General features: G+C 38.2%; 1 protein-coding gene across 2 annotated transcripts in view; it reads left to right on the forward strand.

Annotated features, from left to right (window-relative positions):
• Positions 1 to 19,726, forward strand: part of LOC109622760 (tachykinin-like peptides receptor 86C) — a 436,364-nt gene that overhangs the window by 48,318 nt on the left and 368,320 nt on the right. For both annotated transcript variants that reach the window (XM_062846629.1, XM_062846628.1), the window contains exon 3: positions 7,718 to 7,798. In XM_062846629.1, coding sequence (XP_062702613.1) covers positions 7,718 to 7,798 — 81 coding nt within the window. The remainder of the gene's footprint in view (positions 1 to 7,717; positions 7,799 to 19,726) is intronic.

Raw genomic sequence — 19,726 nt, forward strand, 5'->3', positions numbered from 1 at the left:
CCACACACCAACATCAGGATACCACATCCTCCCTTTGCAGAAAATGCTGGAACAGTGTGAGTTGGCATCGGGAAAAGCTTTTGTGAAATAATAATTATATAATATTTGTATCATTTTAAAAACTACTAGGTATTCATTTACACTTTCCCTCTCCCCAGTCCGAAAATAACAAACAGAAATCCATGGCAGTAACTCCTTAACTCCTAATCTTCTTAAACCTCTTCGTCTTTCTATCACCAATGTGGGTGAATATGTAATTTGTATGTTTTTGTACCTCAAATAATCCTATAATTGTTTACATTTGGAAATAGTTTAATTATGAAGTTAAATATCATTATATCTGGGACAAATACCTTTCTTAAACAACCATTCAGCATTCGAAACATTGTAGTTTTTGTTTTAACACACGTGAGAAACAAAATTAATTACATTCAAAACTTGAGAGTTTCAGATCTCAAAAATACTGCTTTTCAGAGGTAAAAAAACGATTAGTCGTCAGCACAGCTTTGTGAAGTATCCCTCAAATTCAAATGCGGGACTCCTCAATGCGCAGTGTATACAAATCAATATTAGGTATTTATAAAAATTTAAATTTTAGTTTCAAACATTTTATCAGTTAACGAATGAACATGAATATTTTTGTTACAAATAAATTAAATTTATCTCTATATCGTATCTTTTTTAATGCGGCAATTATTCAAAAATTTAAGCTGATATTTGACTAAAGTTTTCCCTTATGAACGCAACATTTTATGTTGACGTAACCTTTATTTTGAATTGCCAAATAGATCACTGATACTGCGTTGTAACAGTCACAGACTTAGATTCATATTAACTTGTAATTTTTAATCATAATCTTATTCAAAATAGTAGTAATTGTAGTTTGTATCATTGAGTTATACAAGCAAAATTCTACGAAACTTTGTGCAAGAAAATTCCTTACGATATGAATTTGAAAACACATCACTACCACGCAGGCAATCAACTTGATCTTGACTATTCAAGACAAACCTAAAATATACGATCAAAATATTCAACTGACAATGGTTAGTCAAGCAATGCGTCCGACGTAATAGTATTTGCAGGTATCGAGAATCAACGGCGATTTAATATGTGTCATAGCTAAAGCTGGTTCACTTACCCTACGTATCTCCATCAGTGTCAACAAACGTGAAGCACACCACGCTGGTTATACCAGTGTGTTTCCATTCACACAATCAAACACAAGTCACCACTGAAATGAGTACCGTGTCGCAGTCACAGTCGCGCAATCCTATTGGATTAATGTCCAGCTCCCACTGCTCGGTAGTTCTGGTGGTGCCACGCTCTCTCCACCGCTAATTTCACTCCCCAACACACGCTCCGCCAAAAAGCCTTCGTTATGTCATCACTTGACCGAAGCAGGACCATCTGTGCACCGAACCAAACCAGGAACTCTGTGAAAAATCGCAAAAACGGGTGTGATTTGATGTCTGCTGGAACATAGCTTGAAAATCCTCTTTGTTCACTGCGGAAACGATGACGACCAACACTAAACTGGCGAACGAGAGCCATCAAAACAAAACCTCACCACCACCACCTCGAAGCATTCGTAGTACGAAGATGAACCCAATGCTGCAGTATGTGAGCCATCCGTCCGGTGCTCACAACAGTGCTCCCAAAAAACCGGGTGGCTAAATCACGTCATACTTTAAATATTTCACAATAAAAAAATCAGATTGATGAATTATTCGCAGAAAGTCAAATGACAGGAGTTGGTTATGCTTTCATTTGTCGATTTCGTTAATGACTGTGGAACAAAAACAATACACAAACTTCCTTGAAAAAGTCAGACCCGTTTTCGAGCAGGGAATTATAATTTAATTACTTAGCATTACTCAGAAAACGTTTGTGTCTGTTATCGGCCTCTTCTATTTTATTTTTAGTATTTTTTAACACCGTAGACCCCGATGTATCGTCGAAAATCATTTTCTCATTTCCTTCTCAAATCTCGATTCATTAAACATTTTGATCTCAGACTTAGCATCATTTTAATTAACTGCTCAGATGCTTGGTAATGAGCTGGAGCTCTACTCAAGCGTTGTCTTCTAAACTTTTGCATTGGCCATGAGCTTCACTCAAAGCAATGCATATGTCGGTCATGGGCTTGACCCGACGCAACATTTCCAATGTTTGCTAATGAGCTGATACTCTACTCAAGCATTTTTTTTTTGTTTTTATTGTATTGGCCATGAGCTATACTCGACGCAATACATATGTTGGCCATGGGCTCAACCCGACGCAACATTCTAAATACTTGGCAATGAGCTACACTCTGCGCAAGTCTTCTCATTACTTTTCCTTTAAACAAATGATAATTACTGGCAACCATGCCGCATGAACATCTTACCTTACCTCTGCAAAACTGACACTTCTAGCACTCACTCTACCACACTTCAGAAAAATGTTTTTCATTTTCCAAATTCAATAATTCCTTCTATGTTTCTGCACCACAAACACATTGTCAATATTATGGCAGGATCGCCAATGTGATATCCTCAGGTTCTGTTCGGCAACGAACACAAGAATTATAAGGCGAAGCACTGGACTGTAATGGGCGCAGCAGAAAGAGAAACGGGGTTTCGGATTGGGAGGGAATAATCACTGAAACACTTTCACTACACTAAACACTTTATTTCTCTTCTGGCTCACTATTTATATTTCACTTTGGATAATTTCACTTCGCGTTGTTCGAGCCACGCGAACGCTCATCACTTGTTCACTTTTAAATTGCAACTGACTCGCTACTGCGAGCGGGTCGCATATTTATACCAAACATTTATGTCGAATTCGTTTATTTGCACCGCCTGCACCGCTTTGCCACCGGGTGTAGCAAACTTGCACCGAAACCGTTCGTTTATTCGCAGGTACTGTTCCGTTTTGACACTCGATTGGCACCGGTGTAAGAAAATGCTACACCCAGGTTGAGCTCGGTGTAGCAGGTATACAGCTAGTTTTACCAATACATGAATATCGCTGAACTTGTATCATGGTTTTGTTTTGGTAGGAATGATATAGGAATGATGATTTTAACTTCGGCAATAGATAAACAGTTTTCTTCGATATTGATTTATTTTGAGATATTGTTAGTTTACTGCATTATTTCTTTACGTTTTATTTTAAACCAGATTGTTGGCCACTGCGGCGATCTTCAATGTTTCAAATTGTTGCTGAATGGGATTATCGAGATGTATCGGGATATATGAATAATCATTATAATAGGTATTTTCCCTCAGATTTCATCTCTTGAGTTTGAAAAATTCAGAGTCAATTTGTAAAGTGTTTGTCCAAAATAAATAATAGTTGATAAAAGCTACTGAAGTATTTTTTTTTGGTTCAATTACATAAAGAAGATTTTGCCTTACGGCTCACAAACTTCCTCTATTTAAAAATATTGAATTTTCGTAGTAGGTACGATGAAAATTATACTTTCATCCATATAGGTGAATCCGAATGGTCCCCCATTGTAGAGGCGCTGAGTGAGATAAGGAGAGAATCGTTTGTTTACATAAAAAATCAACTTTTTTGTCACCAAAATTTACTCATATTTTGCACCGGTAGTTGCTATTTTCCATTGGCAATGCTTTCTAATATCATCATTCTCGGTGCCCACGCCGACAGACATCGGATTGGTCAGCTAACAAAAAAATAGGAAGATTGCCCGCCGGAGGCATAGCAAGAGCTCCTCAAATTAATCACATAAATTGTTCGTAAGTACCTACCGGATCTAAACGCATCTGAAAGAGAATTAAATTTTCTTTTCAAAAAGTGCTCATTTGTTTCTCTACGATGCGCAATTCGATATGAAAAAGTGAAAAAAGTGCACTTTGCCTATGCTGCGCCATGTCAAATTTTGGAGGAGCCCCGTTTTTCATAGGGTTCTCATTCCTGCCACCAGATGCGGAGGGATCGTTAGCTTCCGTTGGATTTACCTATACAACAATAAAACCTTGAATAAAACTGGAGATCGCTCTTCCTTTATTTAGTTTTTTCATGTTTCCAGTGATAAAAAAGAAACCAATTATTTCATATAAGCACAGAGTTTTCCAATTTTATGCTCAAACTATTTATGAACGAAAATTGTTTGATACACATTCAGTTTAGTGCTTTTGTCAGTAATCTAGAGAACGGTCAAAAATGATCTCAATAGTTGTCAAACCATCGGCAAGACCAAGTTTGCCGGGACAGCTAGTTATGGAAATATAAAGATAATCGTAAAGTATTAAAATTTGGAAAAAAGGAGTTCACAAGTTTCATCAATCCTAATTTTTGATTTATCTTCCTATACATATTCAAAATTATTGTTAAAAACTTTTGAAACTAGTATTTCTTGAACTTGAGATAAATAGCCACAACATTTTGTGCAACCAACGGAAGTCATGGAAACTTTTGTTTTGCTTATCTATCCTCCATTATTTTAATTGCCGCTCTCACTAACACCATCAAAAGCTGTCAAAAACTTGCACCGAAACCGTTCGTTTATCCGGTGTCAATTGCTACACCAGTGCAGTGCACCGTCGGGAATAAACGAATTCGACATTAATTTTCCAGAATCACGTGGAAGGTTCCACGCGCGTGTAGAACCTACGCGATGTTTTGGGTACCATCATCACGCTAGCTGCAGAGCGACGACAGTCGATGATGATGACGATGACGACGGCTGCGACGGTGGGGTTCGCCGCTGCACTCACGACAGGATCTCACGACACTCACTCTCTCGTTGTTAATCGCAGCTGTTCCGTCGGCTCGGGTGAGTGTGCGTGTCTCGTGACGATGCTTGGTGACGGTTCCGATGCGATGGTTGGTGTTGGTCGCGCAGCATAGCATGATGCTGCCCTCGTTGGGAGCGTATGTTCGCGAACAGGTTCTATATGACTAAGGCTCACACTATCTGGTTAAACTCCATTAAATACACTCTGTAGATCCAGTCTTTGTTTACGTACGTCCGTCTTCGTTCAGCTGCTCATTTCCACTGTCCCGTAACCAACCAACCACACCCACACACCAACATCAGGATACCACACTCATGAGACACATCTTGAGAAAAATGAGGCGCACAACTTTCAGTCTCAAAATGTACAGAGCTCCTGGGAGCTCGCTTGCCATGTGGCTCCCGTACATGGGACTACAGCACGTGTACATCAACTCTGATTGAAAATGGTTTACGTGAGGTGACGTACACATTAGTAGGGCTACATTAGCAGCAGTATCCCAATCTCCAGTTGCGTTTAGTAGTTGGAATGCATCAACACCCGGGTTGCAACCAGGTTGGGAAAATCGCTTCCAGTAAATCCACAATACAAATTCCACGCACGCGTTGACGAAGGCATGGGTTCGCATGCATCGAGCAGGATTCTAACAGCCTCAGCTATTTTTTCCATGTCCGACGAATGCAAATGATCTTCCTTCACCACCCACCATCAACACCATCAATCTCGGCATCAACATCTTGTTTCGTTGAAAAGCTAACACGCGAGTCTTTCCGTGATGCTACAAAGAACATGTATACAACCATGTTACCTCCCAGGAAATCATGTTGACAAATTTCTGCGCCACGCCACTGCCGTTGGCTCAGTCAGATTTGAGTGAATGTGTTGTGCATAAGGGTGTAAATTGAATTCCATGATTTCTTTATTTCCGAGAGAACATCCGCAATGCGTTCGATTGGATCTGATGATGATGAAATTGTGACACATATCTCGAAGCGGGCTGCTTGGGAGAGGAATTTTTATTCTGTTTTTAAATAACAATCCAAAATTTAAAAAAAATAATCAATAAATGTCGGGCTGCCAAATGGTGACTCGAAAAACTGGAACGTCCAACATAGCTCTGGTCCTCACTAGTTTTCACCTCATGCTTCCACGGGTCAAGTGATGACAAAGACCGCCAGATAAAAGTAGTGTGTAGCTGGTAGTGCAGCCTGGACACTGTTGTCCTTCTGACTTCAGTTAAATTGAGGGGGAACGTCCCGAGCGTCTGTTCATCAAGGAAGTGCGGCTCAAACAGTGTCTGTTCTGGCATTCAGTGGCTGTGTATGAAACGCTCTTCCGCCGGAAGCTGTGCCTAAGATGGCAGCCCCGCCCCACCACGGTGGATAGGAAACCTTGGAACTTGGAATGTTTAAACCCTAGCCCAGCTGGGTAAACTGGAGCAGCTAGCCAATGAGGCATATTGTATGAAGCTTGAGATCCTCAGACTGAGCGAAGTCCGTTGGCCGAACTTTGGGAAACACAGATTGGCGTCGGGTGAAATTCTGCTATACTATGGCCTACAAGGTGAACACGCTCCTCGCCACCGTGGAGTTGGTTTCCTGCTCAGCGCTCACGCCTACGCTGCGCTCATGAAGAAGGAACCTGTTAATGAGAGGATAATTGTAGCCAGATTCAGAACATGGGTTACCATGTTCCTATGTTACGCGCCAACCGATGCTGCCGAATTGCAAGACCAAGAGAACTTTTACAGTCAACCGAATGCTGTCTTACACAAGATTCTGAAAGGTGATATCAAGATCATCATGGGCGACTTCAAAGCGAAGGTTGGTTCCGACAACTCGGACTATGAACACGCCATGAGACGCCATGGACTTGAAGTAATGAGCGAGAACGAAGAGCTGTTTGCAGAGTTTTCTGGCAGCAATGACATGGTGATTGGAGGATCGCTTTTCCTCCCTCGACCAGTACACAAAGTGACATAAGTTTCAACTTCAAAATCAAATGGACCACATCTGCATCAGCCGGAAATGGACACGGAGCCTTCTTGATGTACGGAACAAACGTAGCGCCGACATTGCGTCCGACCATCATCTCCTAATCGGCGAGATCCGACTGCGCATAGCGAGGATCCATCGACAGGAGGAGGAAATCGGGCGGTGAAGAGGTCCTTCAACGAGGAGGAGAACCGTGCTGCGGATTTTTGGAAGGTGGAAGCGTAGAAGATCTATGGAGCCACTGGCGAGAATAATTTGGGTGAGCTACGCACCCAGAGAAAGCAGTGGATCACAGATGGCACCTGGAGGAAGATGGAGGAGCAAAGGAAAGGCAAAACCGCGATAGAGCGAGCGAAAACACGAGGAGCCAAAGCCCTAGCCCGGCAGCGCTTTTCGGCTCTCAAGAAGGTAGTGAACCGCTCAAGTAGGCGGAACAAAAGACACCCTAGCCGACAAAGGCGAGAAAGCCGTAAATACCGGTGACATTCGCCTTCTCTACGATGTCGCACGTTGTCTCAGTGGGACTAAGATGAATGCTACGATGCCCGCGAAAGACACGTCTGGATAGTTATTGACCGACCTGGCTAACCAACTGAAACGCTGGTTCAAGCAACCATATTGGAACATTCTTTTTTTTCACGAGTCGTTGTTCTACCGTAACTCAGTCATTTTTGAACCAATTCTCATGAAATCTTGTTCAAAGAACGACTCGTGCATAAAAATAAATAAATCGAGTGTTCTACATCTCTACAAGATGTGTGCATTAGGGATGAATGTCGTGAGCTTATTTTTCTTCCAAAATTAGGATTCCTTTTCTGGCAGTAATTGAATTACCATATGCCCTTGACTCATCCCATCATCTTCTGATCTTTGTCCATGCTGTGACCACCACCGGCAACCCCACAATACCATTTTCGTCATTTCCATCGCTGATGTGCTTCTTGCTTTATTTCGTTTTCCTCACTCGCGTAGGTACCACAACGGGAAAACCAGGACCGTTTGCTACATGCTGTGGCCGGATGGACGCTACCCGACCTCGATGGCAGATTACATGTGAGTAAATATATCTACATATGTGTCCTATCCTGAACATGTGAGAAAGTATAAGCTGTTTATGCTTTGGAAAATGAGGGGTGGAATGGAATTATGGCCATCGCAGTGTGTCTCCGGAGGGGTTGTGTAAGAGAATAATGAGAAGAAAAAAATTGAAAGAAACAGGTTTGATTAACTGAATTGGGATTAATGACTTCAATATCATGGAAGATTCTCAAAGAAGGTGCTCAACGAGCCTTCAAGTTTTAAAAACATATTTACAGAGGACAGGCATAATTCTCATTTTAAAAAAATGCCAAATTAGCTGTAACTTTCCGTAAAATGCAACACAGATTCTCATTTTTTTACTGATAGTTGATTATCTAATTGTTTGTTGGAGGTTCAAATTTGGGCAAGATTGGGCTATGCTATATAAAGTAAGAGAGATTCTAGTAAACTCAAGTATCATTTTGATGACCAATAAGTCTTCTAGATATTTCCAGTAATTTCTGTGGAAATTTTCTTGTAAATTCTTTTAATTTATTTTTGTAATGTTTTAGGTAATTTGTTTGGGAATTCCTCCACCTTTATTTGGGAATTCTTTCGGCAACACCTATGGAAACTTAAATAACAATGGGCTTGAAAGTTTTTTTTAGACATTTCCTTTGGAAACCTTTCAGAAATTTCTTTGGAAATTCCTTAAAAAAAATCTTCGGTGGGGTAAGTGCTCCAATTATGGCCATAGTACCAATTATTCGCCATAGTTGATTTTTACCCTTTAACGATGTAAATCAACAAGGAAAAATTTGTGAACAACAGATCAGGTTCACAAAAGATGATTGCACTCATTTGGAACTCCACATTTTGCTCAAATTATGGTAGAAATAAATCATTTTCCTTAAAAATTCGGCTTCCCATCGGCTAAAAAGATTCGGCTAATCCCATAAGGAATGCATGCAAATAGTGCGAAAAGGAACCGAAGTTAAAAAAATGTATCCATGATTGGAACAGGGTTTCTATCATTGGCACACGCTGTAATACATACTGAAAGTAGTTTAGGCTCCATTTCTACACGCTCAGAAAACCGTTCTGATAAACGTGAACAAACAAACGCAAATATGAGAACAAGCAAATATACACCGTGAACTGGAACTAGTTCCAGCTGTCAATATGGGCGTTCTGGAAAACGTGATATCTAGTTCACGGTGTACATTTCTTATTGTTGTTATGGTTGCTATGCATAGTTCTCGTTTGTTCCCGTTGCCGTGACTGGGAGTGCACGTAAATCGGAACGGATTTATTTGCGTGTATACTTTTCTTGTAAGTACTAAGTAAACTAATCTATCTTTTAACATATTGGTGACATTCGCTGGTCTTCTCTTTGTTTTTGTACAAATAGTTTTTCTTAAGTAGTGCCATAATTGCTACAGGCATCCTACATCTTTCAAAACTTGCTTCGGTACTTCATTTGGTCCCTTCAGGAATTAATTCGGCAACGCTTTTGGAATTTTTGTATGCAAATTTGTTTGGGAATTTTTCGACAATTCCTTTGGAATTCCTCAAGAAATTTTTCTGGCATCCTTTCTGTAAACTCTTTGGGGATTTCCTTGCAGAAGGAATCTACAAAATTCTTTCTCGAATTCCATCTGCGATTCCTGTGATTCCCAAGCAACACACATGTTACAAAGGAGTATCGACAGCGCAGGTTTTTGGTTGGACACGAGTCATTTTCAAGTTATTTTGCCTTAGTGTTAGAATTACATGAATTCAACTCCTGCACAACCAAAAACTTGCGCTGTCGATACTCCTTTGTGACTTGTGTGCTGCTTGGGTTACTTCAAACAATTTCTTCTTGGATTCTTCAGTGATGCTTTTGCTTTTGAAAATTTCTGCGGTGCACTTTCTTTGAGAGTATTCTTGGCAATTTCCAACCAAGTGTTGGTAAACTCACACTTAAAGCACACTCATGAACCGCTCCTGCATGATCAAACTCGCGCGCGATTCTGAATCGTTTTCTCACGCGCGAGAATTTCATGCAAAATCTCACTCTCGCGAGTCAAGCGCCGAAATCTCGTTCGCTTGTAAAACGAATCCAAATCAAATTGAACGGCATTTGATGATGTTGTGCGCTAGATTAGCTTTTGTTCTATTTGGAATGCGACCAGGGTTTTGTTGAATAGTCCCTCTGTTATTGGCTGTTTCCGGTCAAAATGGATTTTTAGGCGGAATTACTTTATATCTTCCAACGTTTCGGCCCTTGGTTTGGGCCTTCCTCAGGGAGGTTATAGGCGTACCTCCCTGAGGAAGGCCCAAACCAAGGGCCGAAACGTTGGAAGATATAAAGTAATTCCGCCTAAAAATCCATTTTGACCGGAAACAGCCAATAACAGAGGGACTTTTGTTCTATCATACAATCTTAAAAACATTGATGTAAATATTAAAGCCTGTATCCGCAATAATCGGGATACAAAAGTACGGCAGTAACTCTGTACTGAATCAATAAAATTTGGCCAAAAATTAACAGAGAACTCTTTGGTGTATGTTTATTATTTGTGCAAAATTTCATAAAAATCGATGCATTACTTTTAGCTGTGGATGAGAAACAAACAGACGACGTTTTTAAGATTTTGTACAATCATCACCAATTTTCATTCGCATACTAGATGGTTCTTTTCCGCTAGAGTTCAAAGTTCTGTGAGGATAATTATGAAACTTCGTGAGCAGTTATGATACTAATAGGGACACTTTCTTGCAAAATTTCATCAACTTTTATCAATTAGATTGAAAGTTACTGGTGTTGATAGGGATTAGTGTTAGTGAAAATGTTTCATGTTATGTGCGATGTTTGCCCATCCATAACTTTTGAATGTCTCTGTCAATTTTCATGAAATTTTCACAGAAAATAGTTGATTATGTGTATATTATGCCTGCAAAATTTGATGATTATTGGTGTAGTACTTTCAACAATACAATCGAAACAATAAGGGGTGCTCATTAATTGTTGTCTGAAGGGCTAAAATCACGGTCAGCCCCAATATATGTTTCGACTATAAAATTGTTGATAGTGCATCGATCTTTTTGAAATTTTGCCTATGTATGTAAAATAGATTGAGAGGTTTGTGTTCAAAATTTCAGTCATTTTCTTTATCAAATTCAAAAGTTACTGCGCTGACAAGCTAAACCAGGGGCTGTACAAAATTCAATTGCTCGCGTTCTACTGTTTCATTGCTACAACAAAAGGTACTTCACCGATTCACATGAAATTTTGCAGGTGAAATGAACACATCTTAAGATATTATCAGGCAAAATTTGAGCAATTTTAATGTATGTATTGCAGAGTTACAGCCATATTTCTGTGTCCCGATTATTGCGGATACAGGCTTTAAGAACACTAAGAAATAAAGCAATGAGTGAAATGATGAGTCAAATCATGCATGATTTATTCAGTGGTGAGTTTGGCAAGTCAAGAATCGCGCGTGAAATAACTCAACCATGAGATTTAAGAATTTGACCAACACTGTTTCCAACTTGCTTCTAAACAATCTGTAGAAATTTCATCGACAATTCTCTTGAAAATTTCTCTGGAGGTTTTTTGGAGACTTTCGTTGAAAAATTCTGAAAAATCTGCCTTCGAGGAGCCCTTTAGCAATTCCTTTAAGAATTTTTCTGACATTGTCTTTGAAAACTCTTTCGGAAATTGCTTTCAAATTCCTCGAGCAGCTCTTTTGGGTAGCCTTTTCGAAATTTAGTATATTTTTTGGCAGATCCTTCATAAATTTCTATTAATTTATTTGACAAATCAATTGGAACCTTTTTCCGATTTTTCTTCAGGAATTCCTTCGGCAGCTCTCATAGTTATGCCTTCAACAATATCTTTGCAAATTTCTTCGGAAACTTCTGTGGAAACTCCCTAGGCAATTCCATTAGGAATTTCTCAAGCAGTTTATCGGACATTGCTTCGATTTTTTTTCTATAACAGTTCCTATAAAAATTCCATTGGAAATCGATAGGTATGGCAATTCCATTTTCAGATTCCTCCGGCTATTCTTTTGGAAATTGCAATTCTTTTTTAAATTCTTCCTGAAATTAATTTGTTTAAAAATTGCTTCAGCAGTTCCAATTGAAAATTTTTGAATTTTTCTAGCAATTGGATTTTAAGGGTTGAATTATTTATTTGTTTTCAAATTTTAAGTATGCGATTTATGCGATATTTTTAGAGGCAGAATCATTATTTCCAGATTTTCAAAAACTCATTTTGATATTTAAAATCAATTAAAAAAACATTACAAAGAAACTGCCGAAGGAATTTCCAAAGAAATTTGCTAAAGAATTGTGGAAATATTTGCCTTGGAATTTTCCAAATAGATGAAGGACAGATTTTTTTTGTTAAAATACCGTGGAAGGTGCCCATGAAAATTAAAAAAAATGCAGTTGAAAGGAATTGCCAAAGAATTTACAAAAAAAAATCGGTAGAAGTTGATGAAATAATTCCTAAAGTACTAGCTCTTATACAGCTTATATGAATTATTGAAGCAATTCGCAAACAATTTTTTGAACAAATTTCTAAAAGATTGTTTTTTGCTATTTTTATTTTTGTATTTTAACTTAACTCAACTTAACTGAACTTAATAGACAACATATAAAAATGGTCAATTTTCATTCAAAGCGTGACGCAATTTATGCACGTTCCCTTAGTAGCTTATTCCTCACAGCCAAAAGGAGTCTTGAAGGAATTGCCGCAGCAGTTTTGAAGGACTTCAAGTGTAATTCACAATACACATAAAATACACAATTAAAAAAATTGAAGGAATACATATAAATACAAAGGAAATACAGACTGAATCTCATTAAAATTGCCAAAGAAATTCTCAATGGCATTTGTAGATCTTTGCTTGTTCTTATCGGGGTGGTGACTGAGCGACGTTCAGGTTGGGAAGGAGAGCGTTCGACAGGTGCAAAGTAGTTTTATTACTTTGTTGTAAGTAATACCAAGCGTACTGTCACTAATACAGTAGAACATAAAAAAGTTCTTGTACCGACTTTTCCAACCCTCTAAGCAAAATACCCTCTTCGTATAAGCGTAATCAGTTTCGTACCTTTTAATTCCGCCCTAACTAGGGCGGAATTAAAAGGTACGAAACTGATTACACTCATTCGAATAAAAAAGTTGTTCAGAAAAGGATGGTTCAAAAGTATTTATTTTCTATTTTCTTACATATTCCTCCCGCCACTAGAATCTTCAAAAGATCGTTTGTTTCACCTTTAAAGGTCAAGAGAGTAGTCACCCTAACCTGTTCATCAAGTCCAGAATGTACCTTGATAACGCGTCCCGCAATCCAAGAAAAAGCGGGCAACTGGAAGGCTTTCGTCCTCGACTAGACAGACCTTACCTCGACTAGAACCTAAATTTTTAATTTAGGTTGGCTGATAGAGTTTTTCTTTGTTCTTTTTTGAAGATTGTTGAGGAATTCATATTTCTTTCGATTCCAGAATAGTTTTTGTATCTTTTCAAATCGTGAAAGCCGATTAGTCTCTGTTTGAGAAACATTTCGATCTGGTAACGCTGTAATAGGGCCTCCTAGGGTAATTCGCCAATTGTTGAACACTACCCAAATGTTGAACAGTTTCTGAAAATGTTATTATAAATTTTACTTAAGTAATTTTCCATCAACGTAAACGTATGATGTAGATGCGTATACTTGTGTGTCATGATAATGCTCCAATAAAGTTACAGAATTATACATATTTTACGTCAAAAATATCGATTGAAAATTATGTACCGCTGATGACACGAAAACTGCACAATTCTTATGATTAATTTTAAGAAATTGCTGTTACGAAATACGCTTTGCTGGCAAATCGACCACAAATATCAAAGTCACACCATAGTTACAAGAGCTGGAAGGATGTCCTTAACAATTAAACATTGTTAAAAATTACATTTTCATTGAAATTTCATTTGAAACAAATATTTTTCTTATCACACTATCATTATGTATCTAGAATCCATTTGTTGAACACTGGCATAACCTACAATGTTAGCATGACTGCCAGATTTGTTTTTTCACTTCACCTAGCCGTGCATTTCATGGGGTTTCAAAGAAGTTCCAGGGATGTTCCAGGGGTATTCCAAAGGGCTTCAGGATGAGTTTCAAGCGCATTCCAGAGATGTTTCAGAGGGATTCATAATGGGTTTCCAGGAGTGTTCCAGGGGTTTTCAAAGGCGTTGTTTTCTTCAGTCGTTTTCGCTTCTATTCAAATATTTTCTGTATTTTTTATATTTAGTTATGTTTGAAAAGATTTCAGTCCACTAAAGCTCTCTTGAATTGGAAAGCGATTCTTTGGGAACGGTTATAAATTACGTCACGCTTTTAAGGGGAGGGGAGGGGAGTTCAGAAAAGTGTGACGACTCATACAAAAATTTCAGAGGTCTCATACAAAAAGTGTGACATAGGGGGAGGGGAGGCGTTAGAATGGACGATTATTGCGTGACGTAATTTATGAACGCTCCCTCACTTGAATGAATTGTCACTCAAATGACTAACTGGGCACAAAACACGAAAAACCCGGAAAAAAAATCCGCCAGAGTGAAAAATTATCCGATGTCGGGTCAAAGTCGGGTCAAATTTTATCAAATGTTGGACCACTGTTGGACTCACATCGGATAACTGTGTGGTCTATGTTGGGTTTGGTGGCCAAAATAAAAACAGGTCAATGATAGGTTTATGTCGGGTAATACGTCATCAATTACGAACAAAGCTTGAACCGTTCAACAATTAGCGAGAATCGTCCAACATTAGGATGAGCTAGCTTATGGAAGCGTTCAACATTTGGGTTACAGACTTACCATACAAATGTTCTATTTTCTCTTAGAAAATGGAATTTAAGGGAATACAAATTAAATGGGAAGTATTAGCTATGAGTGGATCTAGACGTTCACTGGATATTTTTCAACTAAAGTGGAATTATGCACGGAAAAACAAACGAAAACAAAAATGCTAGTACTAACCGTTCAACAATTGGCGAATCACCCTATCAAAAAAATGTCCAGGAGTAAAAGACTCAAAGTCATGTGGGTCATTTGACATAGGTAATTTAGAACTCTTTCGATCTGCTTCAGACGAGTTAGCATCCCAAGTAACAATGAATGCTGAACAGTGAGAGTATTAGCTGAACATTGGCTGGTTAATGGCTGAATACAATGTCAGTTGAATATTGGTCTGAAGTATTGCTTGTTCAACCTCTTTAATCTGTAATACATAGATAGCTGAATATCAAGTTGAATAGAATATTATTCATCTCTGTAAGCAGCCTTAAAACGTACACCAATATGCAGAAATATTCATCTGTGGTTCAACCTTTATTCAAATATTTTTTGACAGTAGACTCAAGCAGTGTTTTCAGAGAGTCCACATAGCTTCTTCAGCCTCAATACAACTTTAGTTCAACTTATGTTCTTGATTATTCAGAAACAACTAGCATTGCTCTCGTTTTTGAGGATATGTATACATTTGTGTTTGGTGTAGGTGATAAGGTGAGAGACTATTAATCAGGAGTGCTGAGTTCAATTCCTAGTTTTCCCATAGATTAATTTATACATTCGGAAGCATCTCTTCTGGAAATAGAAAGTCGCAAATGGTGAAAATAAGTTTAAAAAATTTAGCGCATATTTAGCCTCAAATCAGCTTTTCAATGAACCTCAAACCAGCTTAAGGTTGGATAAAATCACTAAAATTAGATGTTTTGGGGCTGAATAAAGGATTGTACATCTTGTGCTCAGCTTTTGTTCAAATGAAAGCTGCTTTAAAATGGTTGAAAAAAAAAACGATTATTTAGCATTAAATTGTTACCCGGAATCTCTTTGTATGTACACGCTTCATATAATGTTCAATGCTTTTTATGCCAGCCTCCCATATTCCACCGAAGTTTGGCGAGCGTGGAGGTATGAACTGCCAGAAATGTCTTGCCATTTTGATGCAGGAAGAAAAAACGTCAACATCGCTGCTCTTCATGCAAACGGCGAGAGAACATTTCTGGCATGACACATCTGTCCAGAAGAAAGGCAAGACATTTCTGTCTAGCGGAGAACTCGGGTAAGAGAAGGTCGAATATGTCAGATTCATTCGTAGGTCCTGTCATTAGTACGTCGTTGAATGATGGTCAGGCATCCAATTTTTCACTCACGTGATCAAATCCATCGGATTTAGGGTAACCCGTGGTAATACGCACCCCTGGGGCAAAACGCTTTCACGCTATTTCTTTATATACGTGAATTTCCGTCCGATGCAAGCAAACTAGGCGTAAAATTGAGCCGGACGAGCCAAACAATGACAAGAATATTCAAATGAAAAGCGTAAGAAATGATAATTTTCCACATTTGGAAAGATTGTCTAATTTGAAGCGCACGCAATTGAAGCGATTGCGCGCTGATCAACGTATTAACTACCATCCGCCTCCTACGCCTTCCATTTGCTGCCGTAAATAGTAAGATGGGGCCGCCTGGTATTTCATTAGAAATCAAAGCGAGAAATGCCATAGGTCGTATTGCCCCACCTCAAGGTGCGTTTTGCCCCCAACAGGGGGAAATCATGGAAGATCTTCAAGTGCACTCCCTGGAAGAATTCGAGGGCAAGGTTCCCGGAAGGATCCTTGAAGGTATTTCTTTGCAATTAAGCAGGTATGGCAACCCTATCTGGCATTCTTGGAAACATTTCTGGAGAATTCTTTGTAAAAAACCCGCTTGGAGTTCCTCCACAAATGCCTGATCCCCCTAACATCTTGTTGAAATTTAGCCACAGAGGCTTCTCTCAGGATTCCAAAAAATAAATGAGTCTTTCAAGGATTCCTCCAGAGATTTCTCCAAGCATTCATATGAATATTGTTGCGGTTCCTCAAGGATTCCATTAGGAATTCCACTTATAGCAAGTGCAGATATTTCTACTAGGATTTCTTTTTGAAGTCTTGCTGGGATTTCTAAAGCATTTGCAGATGGGATTTTCCAGTAATTGCCCTTGGGAATGTTCCAAGAATTCTGGAATGCGGAATCCCAGCAAAATCCTTGTACAAATCCCTGAAGGAATTATTGCAGGAATTTCTGAAGGAATCTCAGCTGTAATCACTAGCGTAAGCAACTTTCTCTTGTTGCTTACTCACTTTCTTAAACAAACACGAGTATATATTAGTTAAAAAGGAAAACAGTATCGGAGAGAAAAATAACTTTATATGTAATAATGTTCATTATGTTTTACGTTTTAGATAAAAAAAAACTAGAGTGCGGTTGTTTCTCTCGATGTTTGCTATCGAACTAGCTATCCAAAGTTAGCTAAAAAATCTCCAGTTCAAGTACGAATTTGAGACCGACCGAATTACTATTCACTATTCAGTGTTGCATTAGACTCAATCTACTCAAGGAGGTAGTGCCGAACATCCTCCGACATGCTTTTGCTTACTTAAACTAACTCGCTTGATAATGCAGCATTCCCATCGTCGTCCGAAGTATCCCCTGCAGTAGTTGCTTGCGAACACGCTACTTACGGCACATAAACTAAATATGCAAATTCAACCTCCTGCCCTTGCCTTCGGTGAGCTAACCACGCACGATACAACGGAGATTTTTCTCGGTTCACCGTTCGCACGGGGGCGTAATCTGGGAAGGGCATGGAGTTGCGGTTGGAATGGCTAACTGAAGCTGTACATTGGAAAATTGTTTAAATGTTGGGTTTACTAGGAATCGAAGATATTTCTTTCAAAAGCATTCCACAGTAATCTCAAATTCTTAAATACAGTATTTGGAAACTGCAGTGGGGAACACTTACTCTGAGAAGTTTGGAATGTTTTCTCTAAGACAGTTTGAAAGCTGCTCCAGTGAAGCTTGGAAAGCTGCCACGGCGAAATTTAGGAAGCATCCTCTTTGAAGCTGGGAAAGTTTCTAATGCTTTCTTAGCGATGTTTGAGATGCTTCCTTTGCGAAGTTTAAAAAGCTTCCCCTGCAAACTTTGTGGGGTTTTTTTGTCACCGTTGAATTTTATGTTTCGAGATTTGTTGATTTTTTTCGGTGAAAAAAGACTTTCCAAATCGTTTTGGCATAACGTTTCGGCCTACTTCATTCAGCCATCATCAGATACAAAACGTTTGTTCTCCACCACTGTGGCTTATCAACTAACGCAAAGCTGGGTAAACTTCATCTACAAAGGCTGGAAAGCTTTCTCTGTGACACTTTGTTGTTTCTTACGTGAAGTTTGGAAAGCTTCTTCTGTAATGCTTGGAAAGTTTTTTCTCTAAGGCTTCCTCAGGATTTTCTCAGGAAACATAGTATTTGTAAAAAAAACACCACAGGGCAGCTGCGTTCAGTACCATAGGGTGAGTTCCGTATCTCTCATGATCGTTTGATTGACAGCCATTGGCGTATCTAAGATTTTTTCCTAGGGGGTGCCTAGGGGGTGCCAGTTTCAGTGGCTTCTAGGTTATTTTGCTTTTCTTTTTGTAAAAGGAAGTACCGATCCTCCCTCAATTTTTTAGTATAATGATATACTGCGTCGCGGAAAAAAATAGAACGTAAATTTAAACGCGCTATATTTTAAAGAACAGTTTTTTTTTTGGAAAATACAAACTGTTGTACTGATGTGAGGTTTGGAAACTTGATAACTTGATTGTATATAATACATGGAATTGGTATTTTAGAAATTGTTTTGCAATTTATTTCAATTAAGACTTTTGCAAATCTCTCAGAAATTCCTTTGGATTTGGCAAATTTCTTCGGAAATATCTTTGGATCCCTTTCGGCAATTTCTTTAAGAATTTATTTGGTAATATGTTTAGAAATTGACACTAAACACCTTTCACGCATCTTTTGAAAATTTTCTCGGCAATAACTTTGAAAATTTATTCGGAAATTCTTTTATATATCGCTCCAATAATTGTAATGAAAATTCTTTAGAATTTTTTTCCTGTAATTATTTAAGGAATTCCTGCAGCAGATAGTTTTGGAATACCTTCGGCAATCCCGATATTACTTGCATTGAAAATTTATTTGGGAATTTTATCAGCAATTTCCTTGGAAATTTTGGTAACTTCGATTATTACTGTGGGAACTTCTTCGGTAATTCATTTGGAAATTGATTCGACAAATTCCTTAAAGATTTCATTCGAAAATTTTTTTGAAAAAAAAAATCGTTGGTGGTTCTTTAAAAATTCTGTCACGGTGATACTACGACAATTACTTCTGGAATTCTTTCAAAATTTTATTTATTTTGATTTATTAGAAATTTTTTGTGCATGTTTGTGAAAATTTTTAAAGAATATATTTCGGCAATTTATTTTGAGATTGCATTTAGCCAATTAAAAAAAGAAAGCCTTGATGTTTTCTTTAGGAATCACACCGGTAATGAATTCCTTTGCAACTACTTTGAAAGATTTTTTTTATCTGTATTACGGAATTTTTAGCCCTAGGCTAGATGGACTAGATCACGCCCAAAACCGGTCGACGTAAAGGTAATTTCAATCTTTTCTTGACGATTGTAAGAACGATAAGTGTTATGTGTTGTCTCATGTCGCGTCTCATGCGTGTCGTGAAGTTCTTACGTTAGCATAAACTGTAAAAGTTAATAATTCCTTCAGCATGTTTTTTTTTTTTAATTTCTGTGGTAGTTTCATTGGAATTTAATTTGTTTAATTTCTTTAGTTTTTTTTTATATTTTCAATAGCTATTCTTCTGAAATTATTTTAGAATTTTTTCCAGTTGTTTTGCAAATTTCTCAGGCAATTTTATCGTGATTACTTTTGAAATTCTTTATGATTTAATTCTAATTATATATATTGCTTCCGAAAATTTCTGAATTGCAAAATCAGAAATTCTAAACTGGGCTTGCTTGAAGAAAATCCTATGAAATTCATGGGAAACTTCCCGACAAATCCCAAAAGAAATAACTGGAAAAATTTCCATCAAAATTA

The sequence above is a fragment of the Aedes albopictus genome, chromosome 1 (genome assembly GCF_035046485.1).
Source record: "Aedes albopictus strain Foshan chromosome 1, AalbF5, whole genome shotgun sequence".
NCBI classification, from domain to species: Eukaryota; Metazoa; Arthropoda; class Insecta; order Diptera; family Culicidae; genus Aedes; species Aedes albopictus.